Below are 21,120 nucleotides of genomic sequence, written 5' to 3'. Positions count from 1 at the left end.
TAAAGATGTCACATTTTATTAATTTTTATAAATAAATAATATTTACCTTAATTTTATTCATCATCACATTCTCGATCAGCCTAAAATCATAGACCCAAATTAAAACCGAGTACGTGAGAGAGTTCATGTTTTGATAGACAACGTGTCTCCAAATTCGTCGATCGCTATGCACTTTGCGATGGTATCAAAATACGTGTACGTTGTGCATCGTAACATTAAAGCGAACAGTATGTGTGCCGCCGGTGCAATGACCGGACCTGCCGTATTTACACATAGACATGCTGTCAAATTTTATGAATGCACAAACGCAGAGCATCAACTAACTTTTTTAATTGGGGAAAAAAATCATTGAATCGGTCAGGTGAAGTGGGGTTCACCTCATCGGAAGGACGGGACTCTATGATCTGAGGACGGGACAGTCCTGCTAAAACAACCCCGGTGCTCTGTCACTCGCGTTTATTCAAAAGCCACGTAGTCGTCCTCATGTCATTTTTTCAAATCTTTTCCCCAGAATGTTCTTTACATCTTGAAAGTTACGAACGCAGCAAAAATTAAATCAACCAAACGTCGTCCATTTTCAAGTGATGTTCGGTCATACGTGGTAGTTAATTGAATTTGATTTAATACGCAATGTCTGAACTGAACATTTTCAGAGAAAATGCTGAATGAACCAATGCTCCATTTCAACCTCCATCGCGGCCTAAATAAAACAATTTAGAAGCACGTTTTCTCAAAAACACCGTTCGTGTACCATTTAATGTTGCATAACCTTAACATATTGCAGAGCGGCAAAAAAACTCGGTCGAGCGAATTCGCGCTGATTTTCAATAAAATGATTTGTTTTCTAAGCACTTAGTGACAAAGTCGCAGACACAATCGGCGATTCGCCTGGTACAGTCGTACGCAAATGTGTGGTGTGCTGAGATATTAAATTGTTTTGGCGGAATCATGAAGATGAAGAAGACAGTGACGTATTGCATTAAAGGGAATTCGCTGTGCATCAAGTACTCTACTAAAATTATACCACAGGTTAGTCATCCAAATATTAATATCAACATAAGTATAAGTTTGGATTAGGACTTGACTGTCATTACGTATGCACAAAATTAGAAACATACGAGAGTACATAGACTGCCAAACACTCCTCCTTTGGTCGGGTTAAAAAGTTTTTAAAATGGTTTTTTCTCAATAATGATCAGGCCCAATAGGTACTTAGCCTAACAGTGTATGAACCGTACTGCCACGATACCCATTCGAGGGTTGCTAATTCGATCACATTATCAGCTTAGTTGGAAGAAAAAAAGATTTGACTTTACTTTATGCGGATGTAATAATTAAATACAATAAGTTTTTATGTGATGTGTCGGGTATTTTTGTTGATTACAATCCAAGTTATAAATAATAACTCTATGAGGAGACGCCGCGACGTTTTTTGTAGGCACTCTACATTTGGAATTTGATGGTACCTCAACTCGTTTTGTTTAGATGAAGGAAGAAGTCAGTTAATTTTTACACTTGACAGGTGTTAATCTAACTTAAGCGTTTTTTTAATGGATGAATAATTATTCTGATATAAGAGTAGGTACTACGTTAAACCGCCCGTATTTTAAATACGTTTACAAATGGCCATTGAACTAAAGTTGTAATAAAATTCCAGCAAATAGCAATTAAGACTAGTCTATATTTATTTATAATATAAAAATGAGTTGGTAAGCGCATAACTCAACAATGCGTGGACCAATTTTACCAATTAATGTTCGTTGAAGTTCAAGGATAATTTTTACGGCGAGAAAAAATCCAATAATTTCCGGGAAAACCCTGGTCAAAGCCGCGGGCGGAAAGCTAGTTTCTAAAAAATCATATAATGAAGATTAGATTCAGTACAGATTTTCAAGTATTCGCTTACTAGAAACAAATGAGTTCAACATGCCAGTTTACAGGGCTTTAAACTAAAACGGTAGCAAAATATGTTTCTTTCATATGTTAATTTTAGCATACATATCTACATAAGTCGCTTCATATTGAACTCGATTTATACTATTATCTGACACAGGTATAATCAAGGTGTCTTACAAGGTAACAATGTGCCCCTTTTAAATTCAAATGTTACAACTTAAAATATATTTAGCAGGTGTACGTGTACATGTAGCTCATCAGATTGTACATTATNTACGTTTTCGTTGCAAAATAAACTCTATTATAACTACATAAGATCCCAGTGTCAAGCTTGATGTGCTGTCTGTTGTTGTTAAATTATCTTTTATGTTGTGTAAGCAGCAGCTAATTAAATACCCCCATTACGTTTTATTTGCGTCATTAATTACGATCTTGACAAAATTATCAATGAAACTGAAACAAAGCATTTTTCCTGGTCACGCGATTTTGAACAAGCCTGTTTTTTCTAGATGTAAACAGTGTAGGTTTTTTTATAATATCCATTCTTTTTAGATCTTAGATATAAAATACAATGAATATGTTTTCAACATTGCTTATTGCTAGATTCTCCGGTTGGTTTCCGAATAAAACGAATGAAAATCGGAAAACTAAATTAAAATTACATAGCACAGTTATGTTTCACTATAAGCAAGCAGGTGTTTTAGCTTTCACAAGTAGGTATATTTTCTAAATAGGAGTTGATGTGATTACATGCCTCGTCTTATACCTACATATCTTTAAATTTGTATTTAAAACACTTTATTTATTGCCCGGGGACTGAGCGAGAGGAGTGTTTTAATAAGGGTTGCAATCAACATACGGATTTGATAAAACCGTATAGGATTATTTAATTGCTTTAACGTGCTAATGGAAATACAAACGTAGTAACGCCCGCATTCACAAACATTACTATGAGGTCTCACAGTGCGCGTGGACGCACAGGGTGACACACAAACCAATCACAGAGCTCTATTCGACGCTGTGCTATTTGCTGCTTCACTTAAGTAAGCATGGTTTGTGAAAACGGGCGTAAGTAATGCTAATAAAATACGTTTTCTTAGTTGCGGTGAGTACTCGTAGTAGGATTTACATAATTTTTTGTTTCGTTTTTTGTCTGTTACATCTCTTTGTTTGCTTAATTTGAAGGAGTTTCCCACAGCCTTATTTAAAACAATTTTATGGGGTATGAACACCAAACACATTTGGTTTAGAATACATTACTTTGGTTACTTTCAAAGAATTGCTTTAAGCATAATCCTACCGATTGCTACTGATTTAAATCTAGTTTAGTGTACACTAGCGACCCGCCCCGGTTTTGCACGGGTGCTAAGTAAGTTTACATATAAACCTTCCTCTTGAATCACTATATATTAAAGAAAACCGGATCAAAATCCGTTGCGTAGTTTTAAAGATCTAAGCATACATAGGGACAGACAGCAGAAAGCTACTTTTGTTTTATACTATGTAGTGATTAGGGTGTATTTCTATTAAAAGATAGCTCTTATTGCCACTACATAAGAAGAACAATGTCAAGCTTGATGTGCTGTCGTCTGTGCATCGCTATGTAGAGAACATGCAAAATTTAAATTCCACTCGCCTACGTCAATGAATTATTTAGTATAATGAACTAATTACGTGCCTAGTTAATGCTTGTTCTTAATGATAATTTACAATAAATTCAATGAAAGTAGAATAATACCATTTTCTCACAAAACAAAACGTACCGACTAGATTTCGCGTAAACTTCTGTGCACCAACATAGTTACAGTTTTAAATTGTAAATAAAATAGGGTTGCCTAAGGTGTGATTTGAACCCACTTGCTGGCGACTGCTCTTTAATTTAATTCTTAATTTTCACCTTGTTTTATGTATGATAGAGCTTTTTTACGAGCTTTAAGGACAGATTACTAATTTCTTCAAAATAGATTTTGAATAACAATGGACTCGTACACTTCTGTGGTCACAGACAATAAATATCAGTAGCATTTAGTGCGCTATTTCCAAATCCTCCGATTCACAGCATGGCGCCTGTGTCGCGGCGCCCGCGCATCTTTCCGCGTCGATGTGTCACTTATTTCTATTTCCGAGAGGCGCCAGTGACTACTGAGGGATGGACAGCCTGCCATCTTTGTAATAAAACAAAAACTTAACGCTCACTTGTCACTCTACCATGTATAAGTACGCTCAGAAGGAAAATAAATTATTAGTTTCAAATTGACCAACGCCTTATTTTCAGCAGGGAAATCTGCCACAAAATAAGGAATTTTTCCAATAGATTACTAATTTTTAAGTCTTCACAGTCAGTTTTAAAGCCAAAACAAAGTTATCCTTTTGTGGAAAGCCGTACTTAAATTGATACAGACAGAATGACTATACATATTGTCATATCCTGAAAATATCGGGGAAAATGGAAATTAAAATTGCCGCTTCAAAACAACCTTTTAACCCTTCGATGATACAACATGTACTCACGACAGTACATATTTTTTGTTGGAAAATATCACCCATTACAACTTATTAAGATTCAAAAGCTTGAAAGCTTGAGTTTCCGTATTTAGTTTAAGAAAAGCTCGGTGTCAATGACAGGGCTTAATCACCTATGCGTCTAGACGAGTTGATAAGTGATTAGTCTGTGCCTACCTTCCATCTTTGGTTCTGTATGTTTTTTGTCTATGCGTTAATGTAGAGTTCCTTACGCTTTAAGAACTGAGTTTGTAGAGAACTTACTAATATTCGTTATAGACTCGATTTCATGATCGCTTCGTAACTGAAACGTCCTTTAGTTTGGTAGTAAAACATTATATTTTCATGACTACCTACTTTACAGATATTTTAACCGAAAATTATGATAGAAATTAGATAACATACATTTTTGCTTCTTCAAAATGACGAATACCTTTTCAGATATTGTTATCACATTTATTTTGTTCTTCACTTTTGTGATCTTCTCTATTATCTATTATCTACCTGCCTATCTATATGGCGATTGCAATCAACTGTTTTGTTCAAAGGTTTTCATTCATAGATTTCCCGGAAAATGTACAGATAACTCAGATAAGAACTAATAGTTCCTTTTGAAAAGTAATCTAAAGGTGTTTTATTTTATTTTGTTGTATTTTAAATATTGCCCTTATGTATGGCTCATAGTTTCAGATAATATCTGAAAACGTTTTTGAAACCACATAAAAATTGTTTCAGTATTGCATTAGGAAAATGAAAACAAACTTCGCCCCCATCGTTATTCATATAAAGTGGTAGGGTAGACGGAAAAAATGCAATTTAGAAAACTCTCCCCTTCAGGAATACCGTCAAATTCTAACATACTCGTAAAAGCATCGATGGCACATTTAAACTGATTTATCTTCCTTTGTGTCTCCCCTCATGAACGAACATACACTGAAATCTACATCTACAACTAAAGTGGCATTATACTAGAGGTAGAGTCATATAGAGTAAAAATATTCGGCAATGCACAAATTTTACTTCCTTCCTCTTCACATTTAATACGAATCGTCTTGTCGATTCTGATACCTCCTATCAATAAATGACATAACGCATTTTTTTCAGTAGAGGTTCACCTTATGACTGTTCTACAAGCTCTACCTAGCATTACCGTAACACCTATCATACGTACGTAACGTCTGCCATCATCTTACACATACTAGGTTTGTTACACGCACACATAAACCTTGATGGTTCAACAGTGTGTTCTGTGGAATGGATGCATGCCCTGTCACTTTCCTCGAATATACAGTGTGAAAGAGATGGCTAGCCGCGGGGGGAGACGCAGTCTGAATTGATAAAAGCAACAGTGCGGTCGTGACGAAATTCAGTTTGAAAAGAATCGGCGTTCGGAGTGCGTCGCGCCGCTCGCGAGGTTACGCGGCGAGGTTAAAATGTGACTGCGAGTTCTTGATGAGTGCCATAATATTATTATTGTCAGATACAGTGAACGGACGCATTTCGAAGCGTGTAGGGGCGTGCAGTGCCGACACAGCCGTTGGTGACGTGGCGCGTCCAAGGATTAAAAGTTTACTGCGACGAAAACCCACCCGTACAAAAAGTTTCATCGCGGTCTCAATACGTGCCGAACAATTGTAATCACGAAGCGTTACTATCAGATCACTCTCACTGATGTAGAGGTGCACGCGCTATTCGAAAATTCTAGAGTACACAAGGAAACACTTGTTTGTTTTGCATACCGTTCGTTTTGGCTAGTGTTTATTGGTGCCGGTTGTGTTATTGGTCAAATTATGGTTGTTACCAAAGTCGATAACATGGCCTCGTTCTCTACATACACGGGAAAACCGAAAATATTCTTCCCAAAGAAGGTAAGAGTTAGCATAGCAACGCATTGTTTACATACTAAAACTCAACAGCTTTAACGAATTTCGTTCAAGTTATGAATAAAATTATAATACATAGATAAACAACTTTATTTCCAGTCTGTTACAACACGGAAACGGCATTCTAAAATTAATACATAGATTAATGTAAACGTAAAACGTGACGTACTAGATATGTATACACGCAATGTATATTAATTAATTTAATTAATAAAAGACATTTGCATATTCAGATAGCGCATTTTCACTTTTGCGAACTTATTTTTATTCGGGTAGGAATGAGTGTATCATCTGTGGAATGAATGTAGAGTTAATTTAAATTTAAATTGCATACATTTGATACCTTTTTGTTTGTAAATGAATATACTTCTAGTTTTAATTAAGAAGTTATTTGCAATGCATATTGCGGAGGTTTAAATCAGATATTTTATTGTATAATACACAGGCAGATAGATACGAGTAGAGCCCAATTTCCGCCTCTACAAGGATACATAATACAACTTGAATGCTATCCAAACTCTACATTTGTAACCAAAATATTACTATCCTGGAACGATTCGTCGACATATTAATCAAGAGCATGCTTTTTTATGGATGTAGAGCAAACAAAGTGCTAAACCGGATCTGATGAGCACTCATCAAAGATTAAACTTTGGAAAACCCCAATAACAACGATCGACCACATCCGAAGTTTCATCACAGCATCCTGTTACTCTCACTCTCATATTGTTCACTACATCCGTGTGGCTTATTTCACACAAGGTCTTCTGTGCAATATTGTCAGTGACCTACAATAAGCCCGCGCACAATTTTAGTCTTTTCACTTCGGTCTTAACGACCGGTTTCTTATATCACGCATGGGTTAAGGGGTAAAACCGTCCTCCATCTGGGCAGTCGTAGTGCAAAAGAAACCAAGCCTTGTTGTTATGCCGTCAAGAAATAAATCTCTATGAATGTAATTTCGTTTGATATGCCCGCTTCTGTTATCAGGCTGCGCGAACGCAATACGGCAATGCTTTACGACTGCACATTAGCTTGCATGCCTGTTTATGGCACAAATTATAATTAATAGTCCTCTATATAGGTCATGGCTGAGAGCAGAACTAATGATGATAGGAATCAAAGGACTCGGAATCAACGAAGCATAATGTTATTTTTATGGGCAATGATGATTGATGTCGTGTTGATTTCAATCGCATATCTTGATGACTATAGCAATAGAATTGTATAAATAAATCAGAAATCTAGCTGCCATCAAATAATGTGCTATCTTATTGATATGCAACATCCGTAGCATATGCCTGCAGTAGCTAAAATATAATATGCCGTGTGAATTTCTAATGGGCATTTAAACTAAAAAAATGTATCTTTTTAGAATACATTTTCGTAAATAACCAATCAGAACCGGCGCCGGTCATTCAAGTCAACGAGGGCAATTTAGATAAATTGATATTAAATTGCTTAACCAAGTATTATGGACGCTTGACTACGAATATTAGTTTAGTGGGTTGCTATTAAACGGGTTAGCAAGGAACGTATCACTGCAAGTTTGCAATTAACACGTACTCGTAAATATAATTAAGTACGAATGAGTACAAGATTACTACATTTTGTAGTCGTCTTGTCTCTACCTACCTGGAAAACTATGTCTTTAATATTCTCTCGTTTCACTTTAAACTATTTATTTTTCTTCTATTCTTGGGTTTGTTACTCTACGTCTATTACAATGAAAACACCCATAACAACCATCCATCCCCAGACGCAAAAATCCTAAGAAATAGTGTAGATTGATAGAGAAAAAGTGAAGACTATTTTGGCGCTCTTTGGGGAGATCTATCTAACGGTAGACCTATGCTGAATTGATGATGATGGGTAGCATTTGATTGCAACTTACTGATTTTCACCAAAAACAGGCAAAATAAACTACCACACGTGAGGCTTAGGTACCTAGTCATTTGAGAATGATAGAGTAACGAATAACTATTCAATTATGCATTACCGTACACCTATCAAATTAACAATCTATTACAATGCTCGCATTCCAAAGTCCATTGACTTTCCTCCTTTTTGTGGAGCTTATTACTTCTTTTGTAAAAAACCTGGAATGCGTCAGAGCTAAATTGCTTATGTTCATCCATAACTGGGTGTTCCGCTAAGCGACAAACCGCGCATTCCCTGCGCGCCAGCGTGCGTGAACCGGGTGTGCTGTAGGGTTACCATATGCAATTTCAAAAGTCCTGTCAACACCCAAAAATGTCAAAAAAATGCGGCAAAATTTCTTAAGAAAACAAAGCTCATTTTACTTGTTAATAACAAATATCGTCATGTACTTGTTATTTTCTTCTCCATCTAAACCAAAAAGCTGTCGCGACGGGCCATTTGATTGAAGGCCCCGACAGCCCTGAAATGTCCGAAAAAACTCAAACGCATGGGAACCCTGACCAGGAGGAAGGGCCCTGGAATGCAGCAGGAATGTACTACACCGGCTATCTCCATGAGAGATCCCATACGATTATAGTGGTCAAGCCCCGTGAGAATTTGATCGTTATAATTTCAATGATGATTAGAGTTAAGTATTGAATTGAAACTTCTTACTAGGTATAGTTACATTGCCGGAAAAATTGGCATTATGTCCAAAAAACAGAAAAAAACCTCTAACTGTGGAATATAAGTTGACAACTTCTCAGTATCGAAATAACGGGCAGCCTCAATGCCTTATAGTAGAACATTAAACAGGATTGTAGAGACAACATAATATTTACAGTCTGGCCAGGTACATTCGTTATCGGTCTGCCTTCTGTTCTTTAACCTCATAAATAAATCATATTTACGGACTTTTGAAAAAAATCCACACAAAAACAACATCAAGATGCCCTAAGAGAAAAACAAATTAAAAGTAAAATATGGCACTGTGGGCAAAGACACTGCGATCTAGTTCTATATTATACTACATAGATCTGCTTTCCGGATTGCCTTTTTCTGTTAAACTGTCTATTTATGGAGTCGTTTGTATGTGATGATTGGAAAATATAGCATCAACCTATCAAATCGACTTCCCTAGGCGATTATTAACAGCTGTTTCCGTGTCGAACGTCGCGATAGATTCATAAATCTGATACGCAATGGACAGTTTCAAGTGAGTAGCGAATTCTTAGGTTGAGTTGTACCACCTGACTTTGACCGTAACTATAACGATAACCGGTGTTTTTTGTCTGGAGTTTGACAGATTTTTGACGTTTGTCAAAGTTAAAGAAAGATGGTGCAACGTGCAACCCAGCCTTGATGTATCTCTAATTAAAATAATTAAATTGAAGTTACCGTCTAATCTAATATGATGACGTTCAGAGAACAATGATTATTGCGACTTTGTTGTTTTCGCATGCATATTGTTTTGTTGTTGCTGGTTTATCTTGCTACAAGTATTATCGTAGCGTAACGTGTTATTGTAATATGAGCATTTTTATTAAATGCAATGGAAAACAAATATTTTATTGAAATCACTTGACCTTTTTTATCGAGTAGAAAACTACAGAGATCAAACACAGCACTTGTCTCAGGCTTTAATGTTGACTTTTGAGTCCCTATTAGAAAACAACCTTTAAAACTAGACTCAATATCGGCCTTAGATCCTGCCCTGTAGATTGGTCTAAATATTGACATTTAAACTCCTCAATCCCTGAGTTTAGCCCTCAGATCATAGAAGGGAATGATTCCCTGAGCCCATTCTGTTATACCTACGAAACTTGATAGGTACCCATTCACAATATCAAAATAAGTAAACAGTAAAGACAAGCTTTCAAGAGGCAACAAGGCAAAAGAGGCAAAAGGTCTGAGCATAGTTACTGGACTCAATTAAGTTACGAGACAAAGTCTGCGATCCAGACTTTCCTCGCAGGAAGCGGCTGGGGCTCCGAAAATAGCGTTTCCTTTCGACGCGTAAGTAGGAAGTGGACTGTACTCAGTTTTCCGGCCGCCTACACGACACTTATTGAGTTTACAACGCGTTTGCAGTGCGCCTACGCCGCCGTCTGGATTGAAGTGCTCACGCTGCGCGATACTGATGGCTAGCCATTTGCGGTCTATGTAATGAGTGCTTCGAATAAGTACTTATTAAGTACAATGCGAATAACTTTGTCCGTCTTTTGTATTTTAATGAATTTTGATGTAGGCTAGTTGGGAAGAGGATATAGGCCTTTTGTTGGAAAAAGAGATTTGAAAGAAAGTGGGAATAAGTTCGTCCGTACGTTAAAAGTTTTAAGTGTAGACCGATGAATTTTAATTAATTTTTATGTAGAGTTTGCTGGGTACTGAGAAGATAAGCCACCTTTAGCTGCAGAAATAGATTTGAAAGGAAGTGAAATAACTTTCAACAAACAAAAGCTTCTTTAAACTCATACCTACTAATTTGTAATGAGTGTTCAAATATTAACATCAATAATGTAGAGTTAGCATTTTAATTTGGATATTTTATAAAAGCAGTAAAAACTTTTGAGTTTGTTTGCATTGGAAGTTAGGTTTGTTTGCAAAATGTGTAATATTCGACAACATATTTTTGGCACAAGTGTGAGTGGTTCCGCACGTGTGCATCGCAGACAAATGAACGCGTTTGTGTAACTTGCCTATTATTTTGAATCTAGATAAAGTTGGCTACCATCCTGTCTAGATCTTAGCTGATTTTCCAAAGGTCTTAATTAGTAATGGAAAAATAGAACAAATCTATTTCTGTTCTTAACTGAATAAAATTACTCTAACTTGTTCATAGTAAAGCGGACTTTAATGTGGTAAAAATAACAAGCACAAAGACCTTTTTCTTAGTAATAATGAAAAATTTACAAGACACGAAAGTTTATGTCCACCCACGCTACTTTTTGCATAGCCATATAAGTAACCATTGATTCCTTTGAATTTCTCAATTTTGATCAACTACAAACTCAAACTCAAACATTTTATTTGTCATTAAGTAGGGTACAGGTACAGATAGAATAGGTACAGGAAAAAGCTCATTATCCTACTCAGCCAATTACATATTGCATGCAAATATCATGAAGCAATTTAAATCTATACAATTAAAAACATTTTATATCGAGTGAAATAATTAATTTAATAATATTTTGAATTAAGTGTTGTCCAGATTCATGTTTTGTCAAGAGTAAGAAATCATGTCAATAATAAAATTTCCAATCCCAATTTTACAATTAATCTACAATACATAATTGTTATAAGCTAGGTGTAAATAATATCCAAAATTCAAGGCACACGATTCCCAATTTTATACATATTGTTAGTAAATAAATTATTTTCTATTCCACCAAAAATCATCTGGATAAATAATATAAATATATTGTAATATAGAATCGTGAGAGACTTTCCTGGGTTAGAAAAATTCTACGTGGACATAGCCGCGGACCAAAGCTAGTGGAGTGACTCAGCAGGTAGAAATTTGCATTTTTATAGGCGGGTAATGCAATACAAATGATAATAAATATTATGCATTCATTAAGTTGGTAGTTAAGAAAGTAAATATTTATTGCGACTCTATCCATTCTAAAATTTTTTTAAATTCAATCGTTCTAAATTCCAATTTTAAATAGTTTTTTCATCAATTTTTTTTTCTTCATACATTTTATTTTCAGCCAGTAAATAATGCACAAATGGTGCCAGGAACTGTATCTGTTTTCGAAAATGTAATTAAAAATACAAACGCTAATACCTAAATACCTTTTTTTCTCATAAAGTTGCACTGGTTTATTTCCAGCCAGTACACTGAACCGTAAACAATAGGGCAAACTGAATACAGAAAAATATGTTTACGTACGTACTCCTTGTTACTTTTTTATTAGATTAATCAATCTGTACTGAGGTCAGATGGGACGCGTGGTGCGTTACAATTTAAGTAAGCACCTACTGTTATCTTTAATTTTCTCTGGGCACAGAGGTGACACGGTTGATTAGTGGAATTAAAACGAAATTGGGTCCATTTGAGTTTCGTCCTCAGTTGTTTTTACGAAAATGATATGTTTTTGCGCGAAAACTGCGTTTGTAATTTTTTTTTAGTTTGGTTGTCTTTTAAATCAATACCTTCCTATTTTCGCACCAAAGTTTCACGTAATCAAGGCTAGATGAATCCTAAATAAATAAATAAATACTACGTACTTTATTACTGATCGTAAATTAGATTAGTTGCTGAGAATCGAAGAAGAATATTTCTCAATGTCAAAACAAAAATATTTATTGCAACTATACTAGTAATTAATGGTGATTGGATTGATAAAATTCAGCTTATTTGTTTTGAATTTTATATGGCTAGTAATCAAAATTCGTTATTATATAAAAACAAGGTGCATTCGTTATGATTTACATCATTATAGTAATTAGCGGTATAATAACATAAATAATTCTTGTATAACAGCAATAAGCCTGCCATTTGTAATCGTTTTGTTGATCAATATAGGTAGTATTCACGTTTCATTACCAAAACTTCATTAGTTAAATTATTATTAGTAAACGAACTATGAGTCAACGGTTACAAAACAATCATTATCTGAATCATATCATATTATTATGAATGAGACAGACAGGTCGATGCAAAATCGCAGATATTATACCTACATTAATCCACAAATTGATTTAATAATCTTTAATCCGAGAACCAATTAAGAATACAAAAATGGCTCCTTTAAATTCCTAACGAAGTTGTTTTACAATACAATCTAATAAAATAGGAAATTTAAGACATTTATTCAAACTGTGAAAATTGATAATCGCCGCTTCCAATGATTATGTCCGTTTTGTTACTTTTGTTCAACCGAAACGTCCTACGCAAAGTTATTAGTTTCCTTATAAACGTATAATCGGGCAAATGATATTTACACAGCACTCTTATAGATTGGTAGGTACAGTTCACAAAATATCAGTGTATTTTTTTAAAAATTTAAATAAGGTTTTTTTTGCATTGAGAAATTAAGGCATCTGAAACAAATCTTCGAAAAAATCGAGTTCGATTTTTCCATGTATCTGCTCTACCGGTGCAGTCCTGTTGTCCCCCCTGCTTGGCCCCCCTGGGGGAGGCTCTACCTCAGGCGATAAATGACGTCAACCCACGACAGATAGTCCTAATAGCACCTGCATGAATAGCACCTATCCTAGTCCACGAAGAGCACCACTAGATATTTTGGGTCGGAGCAAGTTGCGACTTTTCGCGTGTAAGGCAACTGCTCAGTGTACATTTTTGTTGAAGTCACACTTTATAAACTTTGTTTCATTGAAGTCGTACCCGTAAAAATCTTTTTCTTTTAATTTAATTATGTAACATTTAACGCTATTTATGTATCGTATCATTCGTATCGCATAAAATTAGCTATCTCGTTGTCATTTTAGCAATAAAATGCGTCATGTTTTGACGGATATCCAGTCGCAATAGGCATAATTTTTGATATGACGTAAAAGTAACAAAAAAGATAAAGTAATACTTAAGTAAAGATAAAATATATAAACANAAAAAAAAAAAAAGTGTAAATTAAATGCTTTAACTCCTTATGGTGGTTGAGCGTCATGTTCCACAACTTCAGCTTTATAATATTAGTATAGATAGGTATATTGGCGTAATTTCCTTACAGGTCTAAAGTAATGTAATAGGCTTATCTTTCGAACAAACACAGTTATGTTATTCGTCTCAGTTTTGATTGGCTCTTTACCTGATAAGTTGACAAATAAGTTTGCAAATATTTAGTAACCTTTGATACAATCTACAGTCTACCAGCATACGAGTTTCCCAATGGGCTGTATTATATCGGGATTTCTGCCATTATGATATTTCGGCAATTGTAGGTATGCGCCACGTTCACGGATAAATTCAAGTGAATGTGGGTGTTTATTGTTAGACAAAGCTACATGATTTAAAAAAAACATGATATAATTAATTCTGGTACTGGCTAAAGGTTTAAAACAATATCCCTTTACTTAATTAAAGTTATATTTGCCATGTTTCTTTAGATTACTAATGAACTTACTTAGATAAGGGTAATATTTTTCCAATGGTTTAGTAGACGTACATTATTTACTTTAAGTTTCCAAAAATCTCACGTACTTGGAGTTTGGATCTACATAATACGTTACCTTATTATTTTAAAATGTACTCTGACGTGTGAAACTTATGAAATATTTTTCATTGCAGGTACGTTCTGAGGAATCCCTGCTGGAATCGCCACAGAAGAGCACACGATGGGTATGTCCGCTTTGCATCTCTTTGGTGGCGGGTAGTCTTTATGTAGAGTTAATAAGGTAACAAATACTAGAATACTAAATAAATAAATAGCAAAACTAGATTTTATTAAGGTCTGGGTGTAAACGATATTATTGACAGCATACTGAGCATGTCGAATGATAGCATGTGCATGTTGGTGTAGTATCAATCAATATTACTTATGACAAAAACAAAATAATTGACTCATGAAAAGTTGTAAACGATGTTAAATGGTTGTTTAATATTTTGAAGATTAAAAACTCTTTACATACGCCATGGCATAAACAATTTATTGGGTTGACTAACTTTAAAGTAAATAACTTCACAAAATATTAGTTAGTATAATTCCGTGTCCAGACTTTGCTTAGTTATAAAGCTCCTCCCACAAGGTGGACCAACGGCCTCATAAAGGCGCTGGCCTGCATCCAGGCAGGCCACTGCCAAGTAGTCGTTATGGAAATCATTGGGGGAGGCCTAAGTATAATGTTCAGCAATGGACGTCCTGTGGCTGAAATGATGATGATGAAAGCTCTCATCCAAGAGAATACATACTAAAGAAAATCTCTTTTGTAGAGATTAGAAAAACAGTTAACAGTTCTGTTCCACTTGTATTTCTCGCTTCCATTCACTAATATTGTAACTCTACATCCAGTTGTCATATTGGAAAGCTAATATTACCAGCCATTGTTATTGTATTGGCACCGAAGTGAGCTACCGCACCATTTTATTATTGCGCTGTGCGTCACTATTCAAACAATCGTCCACAAAAGGAATGTTTCTGTTTCTGTGGAAACGACATGCTTAAGGCTGTTAATGTAGAACGGTAAAATAACGTAATTCTTGAATTGATATATTGATGGTTGAGTTTTAATTGATAACTAACTAGCGCTACACGGGAAAGTTAGTAAAAAGAAAGGACGACTAACGAATAAGCGGGGAACCTTAGTTATACAATGCTCTATGTAACTGTTGTAACATATTATGTAGGTAATACTTCATAAACTATACATTATATTTTTAGTAATCATACGGACTAAGTTTTAGAATAGATGCTTAAAAAATGTCTCTGTTGTGTGTATTCACTAGGTATTTTAAATATTAATAATCTACACGACAATATAAACGTGTGACAACGTCCTTCATATTGATGTCTGATAATAATAGTCGTTGAAATTCCAAAGGAAATCTACATACAAGCATTATCTTGACTTCAGACGGATATTTATAGCTGTTGTATTAGTACCGAACAAACAAAAGCCTATCTATGTTAATGATTCAATGTACCTCGGACTGAGGTTAAACGTGTTCAATTACGTTGTAAGGCATAATGAGTTTGCAGTTGTTTTTATCAGAAGTAGGTAACGTATTATGTCTCTGTCCCACATTAAAGGGCAATCTTTGGGGAAAAGGATAACGTAGCTACTAAAAAATCTCTAATTAGGTGGACCGACGATCTGGTGGAGGTAGCTGGAAGTGCCTGGATGCGGGCACCGCAGGACCGATCGTTGGGGAAAATGGGGAGATTTTTGTCCAGCAATGGACTGACGTCATTTGGCTGAAACGAACGATATTATTTTGATTTTGATTTACGTATCCGTAAACTGCTAATCATACTCTTTCTGTATCTTCTTTTGTTTCAAAACAACCGTTAAAGACCCAAAATGACGTCCAAGATGGGCATCGATTGACCACGCAATATTCGTCTTTTGGTCACGCTATATTCAACATGATAATAACAAAGGAACAATTTCATGTCATTACTCGAGTAAACTGTTCAAAGGAGAGTCGCCATTGTTCTTTGCTCATTATGCTAATTAATGTATTCGGATTTTCCAGTTCCAGTATATTTCCACGAAAAGTTTTTTGCCTGTGCAATACAGGTAGTTAATTATTTCAAGACCCGTATTAGATACGAGGACTCAAAACTCGATTCAAAGTTCAGTCTCAATAAGAGTTTTATTTGTTGTTTTTTATAATTAGAAGCCTTAAATTTAAACATGCTGGAGTATAGATTTTCACTTGTTTTCATTAAATGGGCCTAAGAATACTCATAACGGTTTAAAATTGAGTAGGACTTGACAAGCTATAAGTACATCTAGACAAAAATATAATTAACTATAAACTCGGCTCTTTTCATATTTTTTCCCATCGCGAAAAACTAATGATCATGATACGTCATTAAGTCTTACCGCAAAGTAAGCATAAAAAGCTACATAACCATTCTAGTGGTTTGAAAATGTACTCGTACTTACATGATTGTAACTCTAAGTACATTTTCCGTATATTTTCGATATATTCGCCTGCAGAATTATCTGTGCATCTTATCTTTCAGACTTGTTCATGGGGCTTAGTCTAACACAAACATTTCAAACGTATCTGGGAGGAAACAGGGGATTTTCTATTGAGATCACCATACCCACTTGTAGACTTTCGGTAAACAGGCCTATGTGTCACAACCTTAGATTAAAACAAGTCACAACACAAGATTTATGTTTTTTTATACCCTCTTTTTAAGTAAACTGCAAAAGACAAAAGTTTATAATATTTCAAATCTAAGTATAAAATTAAATGTAGAGTGTCGTTCTAGACTTAAAAACGTCAGTTAAAAATAATACAACAATAACAAAACTTTCTAAAACTTTCATAATGCACGTAAACAGCTAAAATCCTTCACCTCCCATAAAAGTAAAAACTGTGTTACGGCAAGATACAAATTCTCATAAAAATACTTTTTGAAGGACCACACTTTGTATTTCCATAAAATGCACTACACTGACCCTTTAAAACTCAGACCCAACGATTTTTATGATATAAAACAAAGAACCACAGAGGATATAGGTGGATTAGTAACCAAAACAAAGAAAAAACTATAAATGAATCGGGGTCAAGCATTTGTCATCATACCGTAACTTTTGAAATGAAAAGCAAAGGAATTTCTCGATTATATCCTTCGGAAGGCAACAGGGGTGACCAGTCACCCCACTAGGTCAAAAAAGTCTTCATACGTTTAGTGTCAGTTGTTGTGTCTTTCTGTCGTTTGGTCTATTCTCTAATTGGAGGGAGAGCTATCAGTTGCATGCGTCAACATATCGCGTTAGGTTCATGTTTTTGATATTTTGACACTGCTGGGGTGACTCATCACCCCTGTTGCCTTTTACGTATACTTTATTTTTTCGTGTTGCTAAAGTAAATGGTTAGTTTTGGAGTAAAAATGGCTTTGTTTTCGGATTATCAAATCGAAAAATACTTTCATGGACTTGCTGATGTCAATTCCTATGATAAACGCTGCTCAGATGATAATAAGATTTCTAAAATTGAAGACGATAATCTCAGTTCAGTCGGAGGAGGAATACTTTATTTCCAATAGCGAAAATTGTTACGACGATGACGTTCTACTAGCACAATTCAAACAAAATGTGCTACTATGTAAGAACAGACATGTTTGGTCTTCTTGGTTTCATCACCTTGGAGTTAAACACCTCGACGAAATATAGTAACTCTTGCGAGAGATGCGAGAATTATAGAGCAATTACACATGGCATTCTAAATATGAACTAGGGAGGGACCTCCTGAGGGTGCACCAAAGTTATAGAAGCAGGCAAGGTGAGTGCTGTGTCGAAGAAAACTGAACAAAAAAGTTATGACATCTCGTATAAAATGTCAACTACCCCCTCATGCCCTGAAAATCGAAAAGATATTTGCTGTAACTGTGCTTTATGTTAAAAATTAATTTATTAAAAATATATAAACTGTTAAATGAAAGCATTTTTAGTTTTATAACGAAACAAAGTAATAGATCTAATCATTAATAAGTTTGATTTTTCATTACAAAGCTATTTTATTTCAAATTATATTTGTGGGGTGACTGGTCACCCCTGTTGCCTTTTGCGTATACAAAAAAAGTGTTGCCTCCCGAAGGATATAGATAATAATATCGATTAAAATGATGCAACGCGATCGCCATCCGAACTCTATGTGATGACTTCACCTTATATGTTTTTTGTGAAATATTTCAAATCTTATCGTTGATCAAACTAGTGAATCACCAATTTAAATAAAGATGATAGTTTATCGGGCACGGAATGCGCTAATCACTGAAATGTTTTATTGTTGTTTTACATTGCTTAGGTGATTCCGGGTATGCATTCCCTGAATGCCTAGATAAGATTGGATACAAATGCATAAAGTGCTGATAAAGTGACAAAAGAAATGTGGGCTGCACTGTTTTGTATGCGCTTTAGTGTGTTTCTGAGGAAAGGCTTTCGAATGCGTGCTAATATTCGAGAAAGTGGTACAAAGGTAGAAGCAGGATGTCTGGGTAGGGTGACAAGGCTATTACTTAAAGACGGACTTGTCATTTAGAAAATGTCTTAAAACTAGAGTTAACTCAAACGTGGCAGAATCATTATGCTGATTAAATTATTACTTTGTCGATGGGACAAATACGTGCAAAGAAAATTGATTCCCGAAACAAAACATGACAGTGACTTGGAGTCATCATTTTGTGCCCATTCAATAACACTTTGATATTAAGAATTCCTCTTACAACAATAGTAACAAAACCACTTCTCAAACTCTACCATCTAACAAACTATTTACATAAGGTTAGCCAGAATCGTCAGTTTGTCTGGCAAGTCCGCTTTTTTCACGTAACCTGGCAACCCTGTGGCGTGACTCACCGTTGTACTAGGCACCGGCGCACGCGCAGGTAACATCCACAATGCTGCGTATGGCAGTGATAAGCCGCCACGTGAATGAACGGTGACTCAGCGTTCGACTTCGACTCCTAGTTATTTGTTGAGGAAAGACCGACTTTTCCTTACATTTTGTTATGTACAGTAAACAATCTTAATCAATTTATTGTTTACCGTAGAGTTTAATGTAATGCTGATGGGAGGTATACAGTTTCTTGTGGCTCATATTTATTGATCAGAAGCTTAAAATGTAAACTAAGTCAACAAATAAACCGTTAGCATTTGTAGAGTATGACGACCTTTAACAAGATGGAACTATGACTGATATTAGAAGAGAATTGCTAAGAACCTAACGTGCATTGGGAAAGGCCATGTCTGTCTGTAGACTGCTGTTCATGAAATCGTTATACAAATTATTCTGAGAATTTCACACTTATAAATATAAGACCTACCAGGTGGGGTATTAAAATCGATTTGAACTCATTCAATGCAGGCTTGAATCAACCGTCCGATAAGAAAGGTGCCACATTTGGCAGTGGTCGCAGTCTGAGTCATCATGACAAACTGTGGAGGCTCGTATGGTTTGACTACAGAGCGTATTGCAAATTACAACTTAACGGATTAGATGTTTGGTTCAATTTTGATTGTGACTAGTCGACATCAATTGTTTTGCTTTAGCTGTTCCAGTATCCAGTACAATATCGATAGCTCTATCATTATTCCTATATCATATCAAACGCGAAGTCGTCACCGTCAATTATTACGTATACGTTATCAAGTGTGACACCACCGAAATAGTTATAATAATGATTATGAAACAACAACACTCGACGAATCACTCGAATGCGTTTATGAATGAAACTACTCATGCATTTGAGTCATAAGTTCGTAAATTCGTAGTCAGCTACGTAGAAATGCACTACGGTTCATATGACTCAATAGTGGAGTCAGTGATGTTATTGTTGACATTGTGTTTTTCTTAAACGCAATGCTACAGAATACACGTATACATCGAAGAGGAAAACTAAGCAAATCCGGTCTTATTAATGCTCTTTACAATAACATTTAATTTTATAAAAAGTAGTAAACTGTCCCACGGCTGGGCAAAAGCATCCACCAAATGGGTATCTTTAAAAGTTCCTTCTTTCTGCCAAATTCCTTAGGAGGTAAGGAAGGTTGATTCCTGTAATAAAAGGTTTCGAAAGTGTCTGTCAAAATTGTTACACTATCTCTACAATATTTTACACCCCTTTAAGTTTATTACAGTACAAAAGGTATTATCAAAAGTTCATTTCGTCCCTGTACCCTTTTGTTTACGTGTGAAAATGTAAAAGAAACAGACAGACAAAACACCAGAATACAAACATCGTAATTATAATGATTAGTATCTAAATATACTGTAGATCCTTGCCGTTATTTCATGTGATTGCTATAAATAAGCATAAAAACATGCGTTGAACAAATATTAGCAGTCTCCTATAATTTCGACCCTATTGACATTGACATTTTCAATGATTAGATTGATCTCTATTAATTTCGTGCGAGCTTTTTATGGCTTTACATTTCAATGAAGCTGTTTATCTGGACTGTTTTTTGCGGTGTTTGAAACAAGTATCCGTTGCTGTACCATAAATTGATCGCCTTATAGCTAAAGAGATAAGTATTAATATAGAATTAGAGGATTTACCTGTGTCTTCTAAGTAAACCAACGCGAAATCGTTCAATTCTTTTTTTTCGGCGTCTGCGCAGACTTTTTTGGTCCGCCCAGCCTGTCTGGTCGTAGTGGTAAAATTAAACTCTCGATTTAGAACCACTAACGTAGCAACTGTCGCGTATGGTTCTTGCCACTTATCTTATACAGGAAATTCCTACTTGAAGATAGATATAATATTGCTACGTAATA

At 35.3% G+C, this 21,120-nt stretch overlaps 1 protein-coding gene across 3 annotated transcripts in view; it reads left to right on the top strand.

Annotated features, from left to right (window-relative positions):
* The window catches only part of Sarm (sterile alpha and armadillo motif), a 77,012-nt gene that overhangs the window by 35,255 nt on the left and 20,637 nt on the right, over positions 1–21,120 (top strand). Inside the window, exons 1-2 of one of the 3 annotated variants that reach the window (XM_028317626.1) lie at positions 5,760–6,266; positions 14,455–14,505. The exons of 1 other annotated variant lie outside the window; for it this stretch is intronic. In XM_028317626.1, coding sequence (XP_028173427.1) covers positions 6,189–6,266; positions 14,455–14,505 — 129 coding nt within the window. In that variant the 5' untranslated portion in view covers positions 5,760–6,188. Of the gene's footprint in view, positions 1–5,759; positions 6,267–14,454; positions 14,506–21,120 lie in introns of those variants that run through there. One more of the 3 variants, XM_028317627.1, reaches the window with a different exon arrangement.

The sequence above is a fragment of the Ostrinia furnacalis genome, unplaced genomic scaffold (genome assembly GCF_004193835.3).
Source record: "Ostrinia furnacalis isolate ACB-3 unplaced genomic scaffold, ASM419383v2 OfSCF6389, whole genome shotgun sequence".
Lineage (NCBI taxonomy): Eukaryota > Metazoa > Arthropoda > Insecta > Lepidoptera > Crambidae > Ostrinia > Ostrinia furnacalis.
Note: the sequence above shows the minus strand (reverse complement) of the source record. Positions and strands in the feature narration are given on the sequence as shown.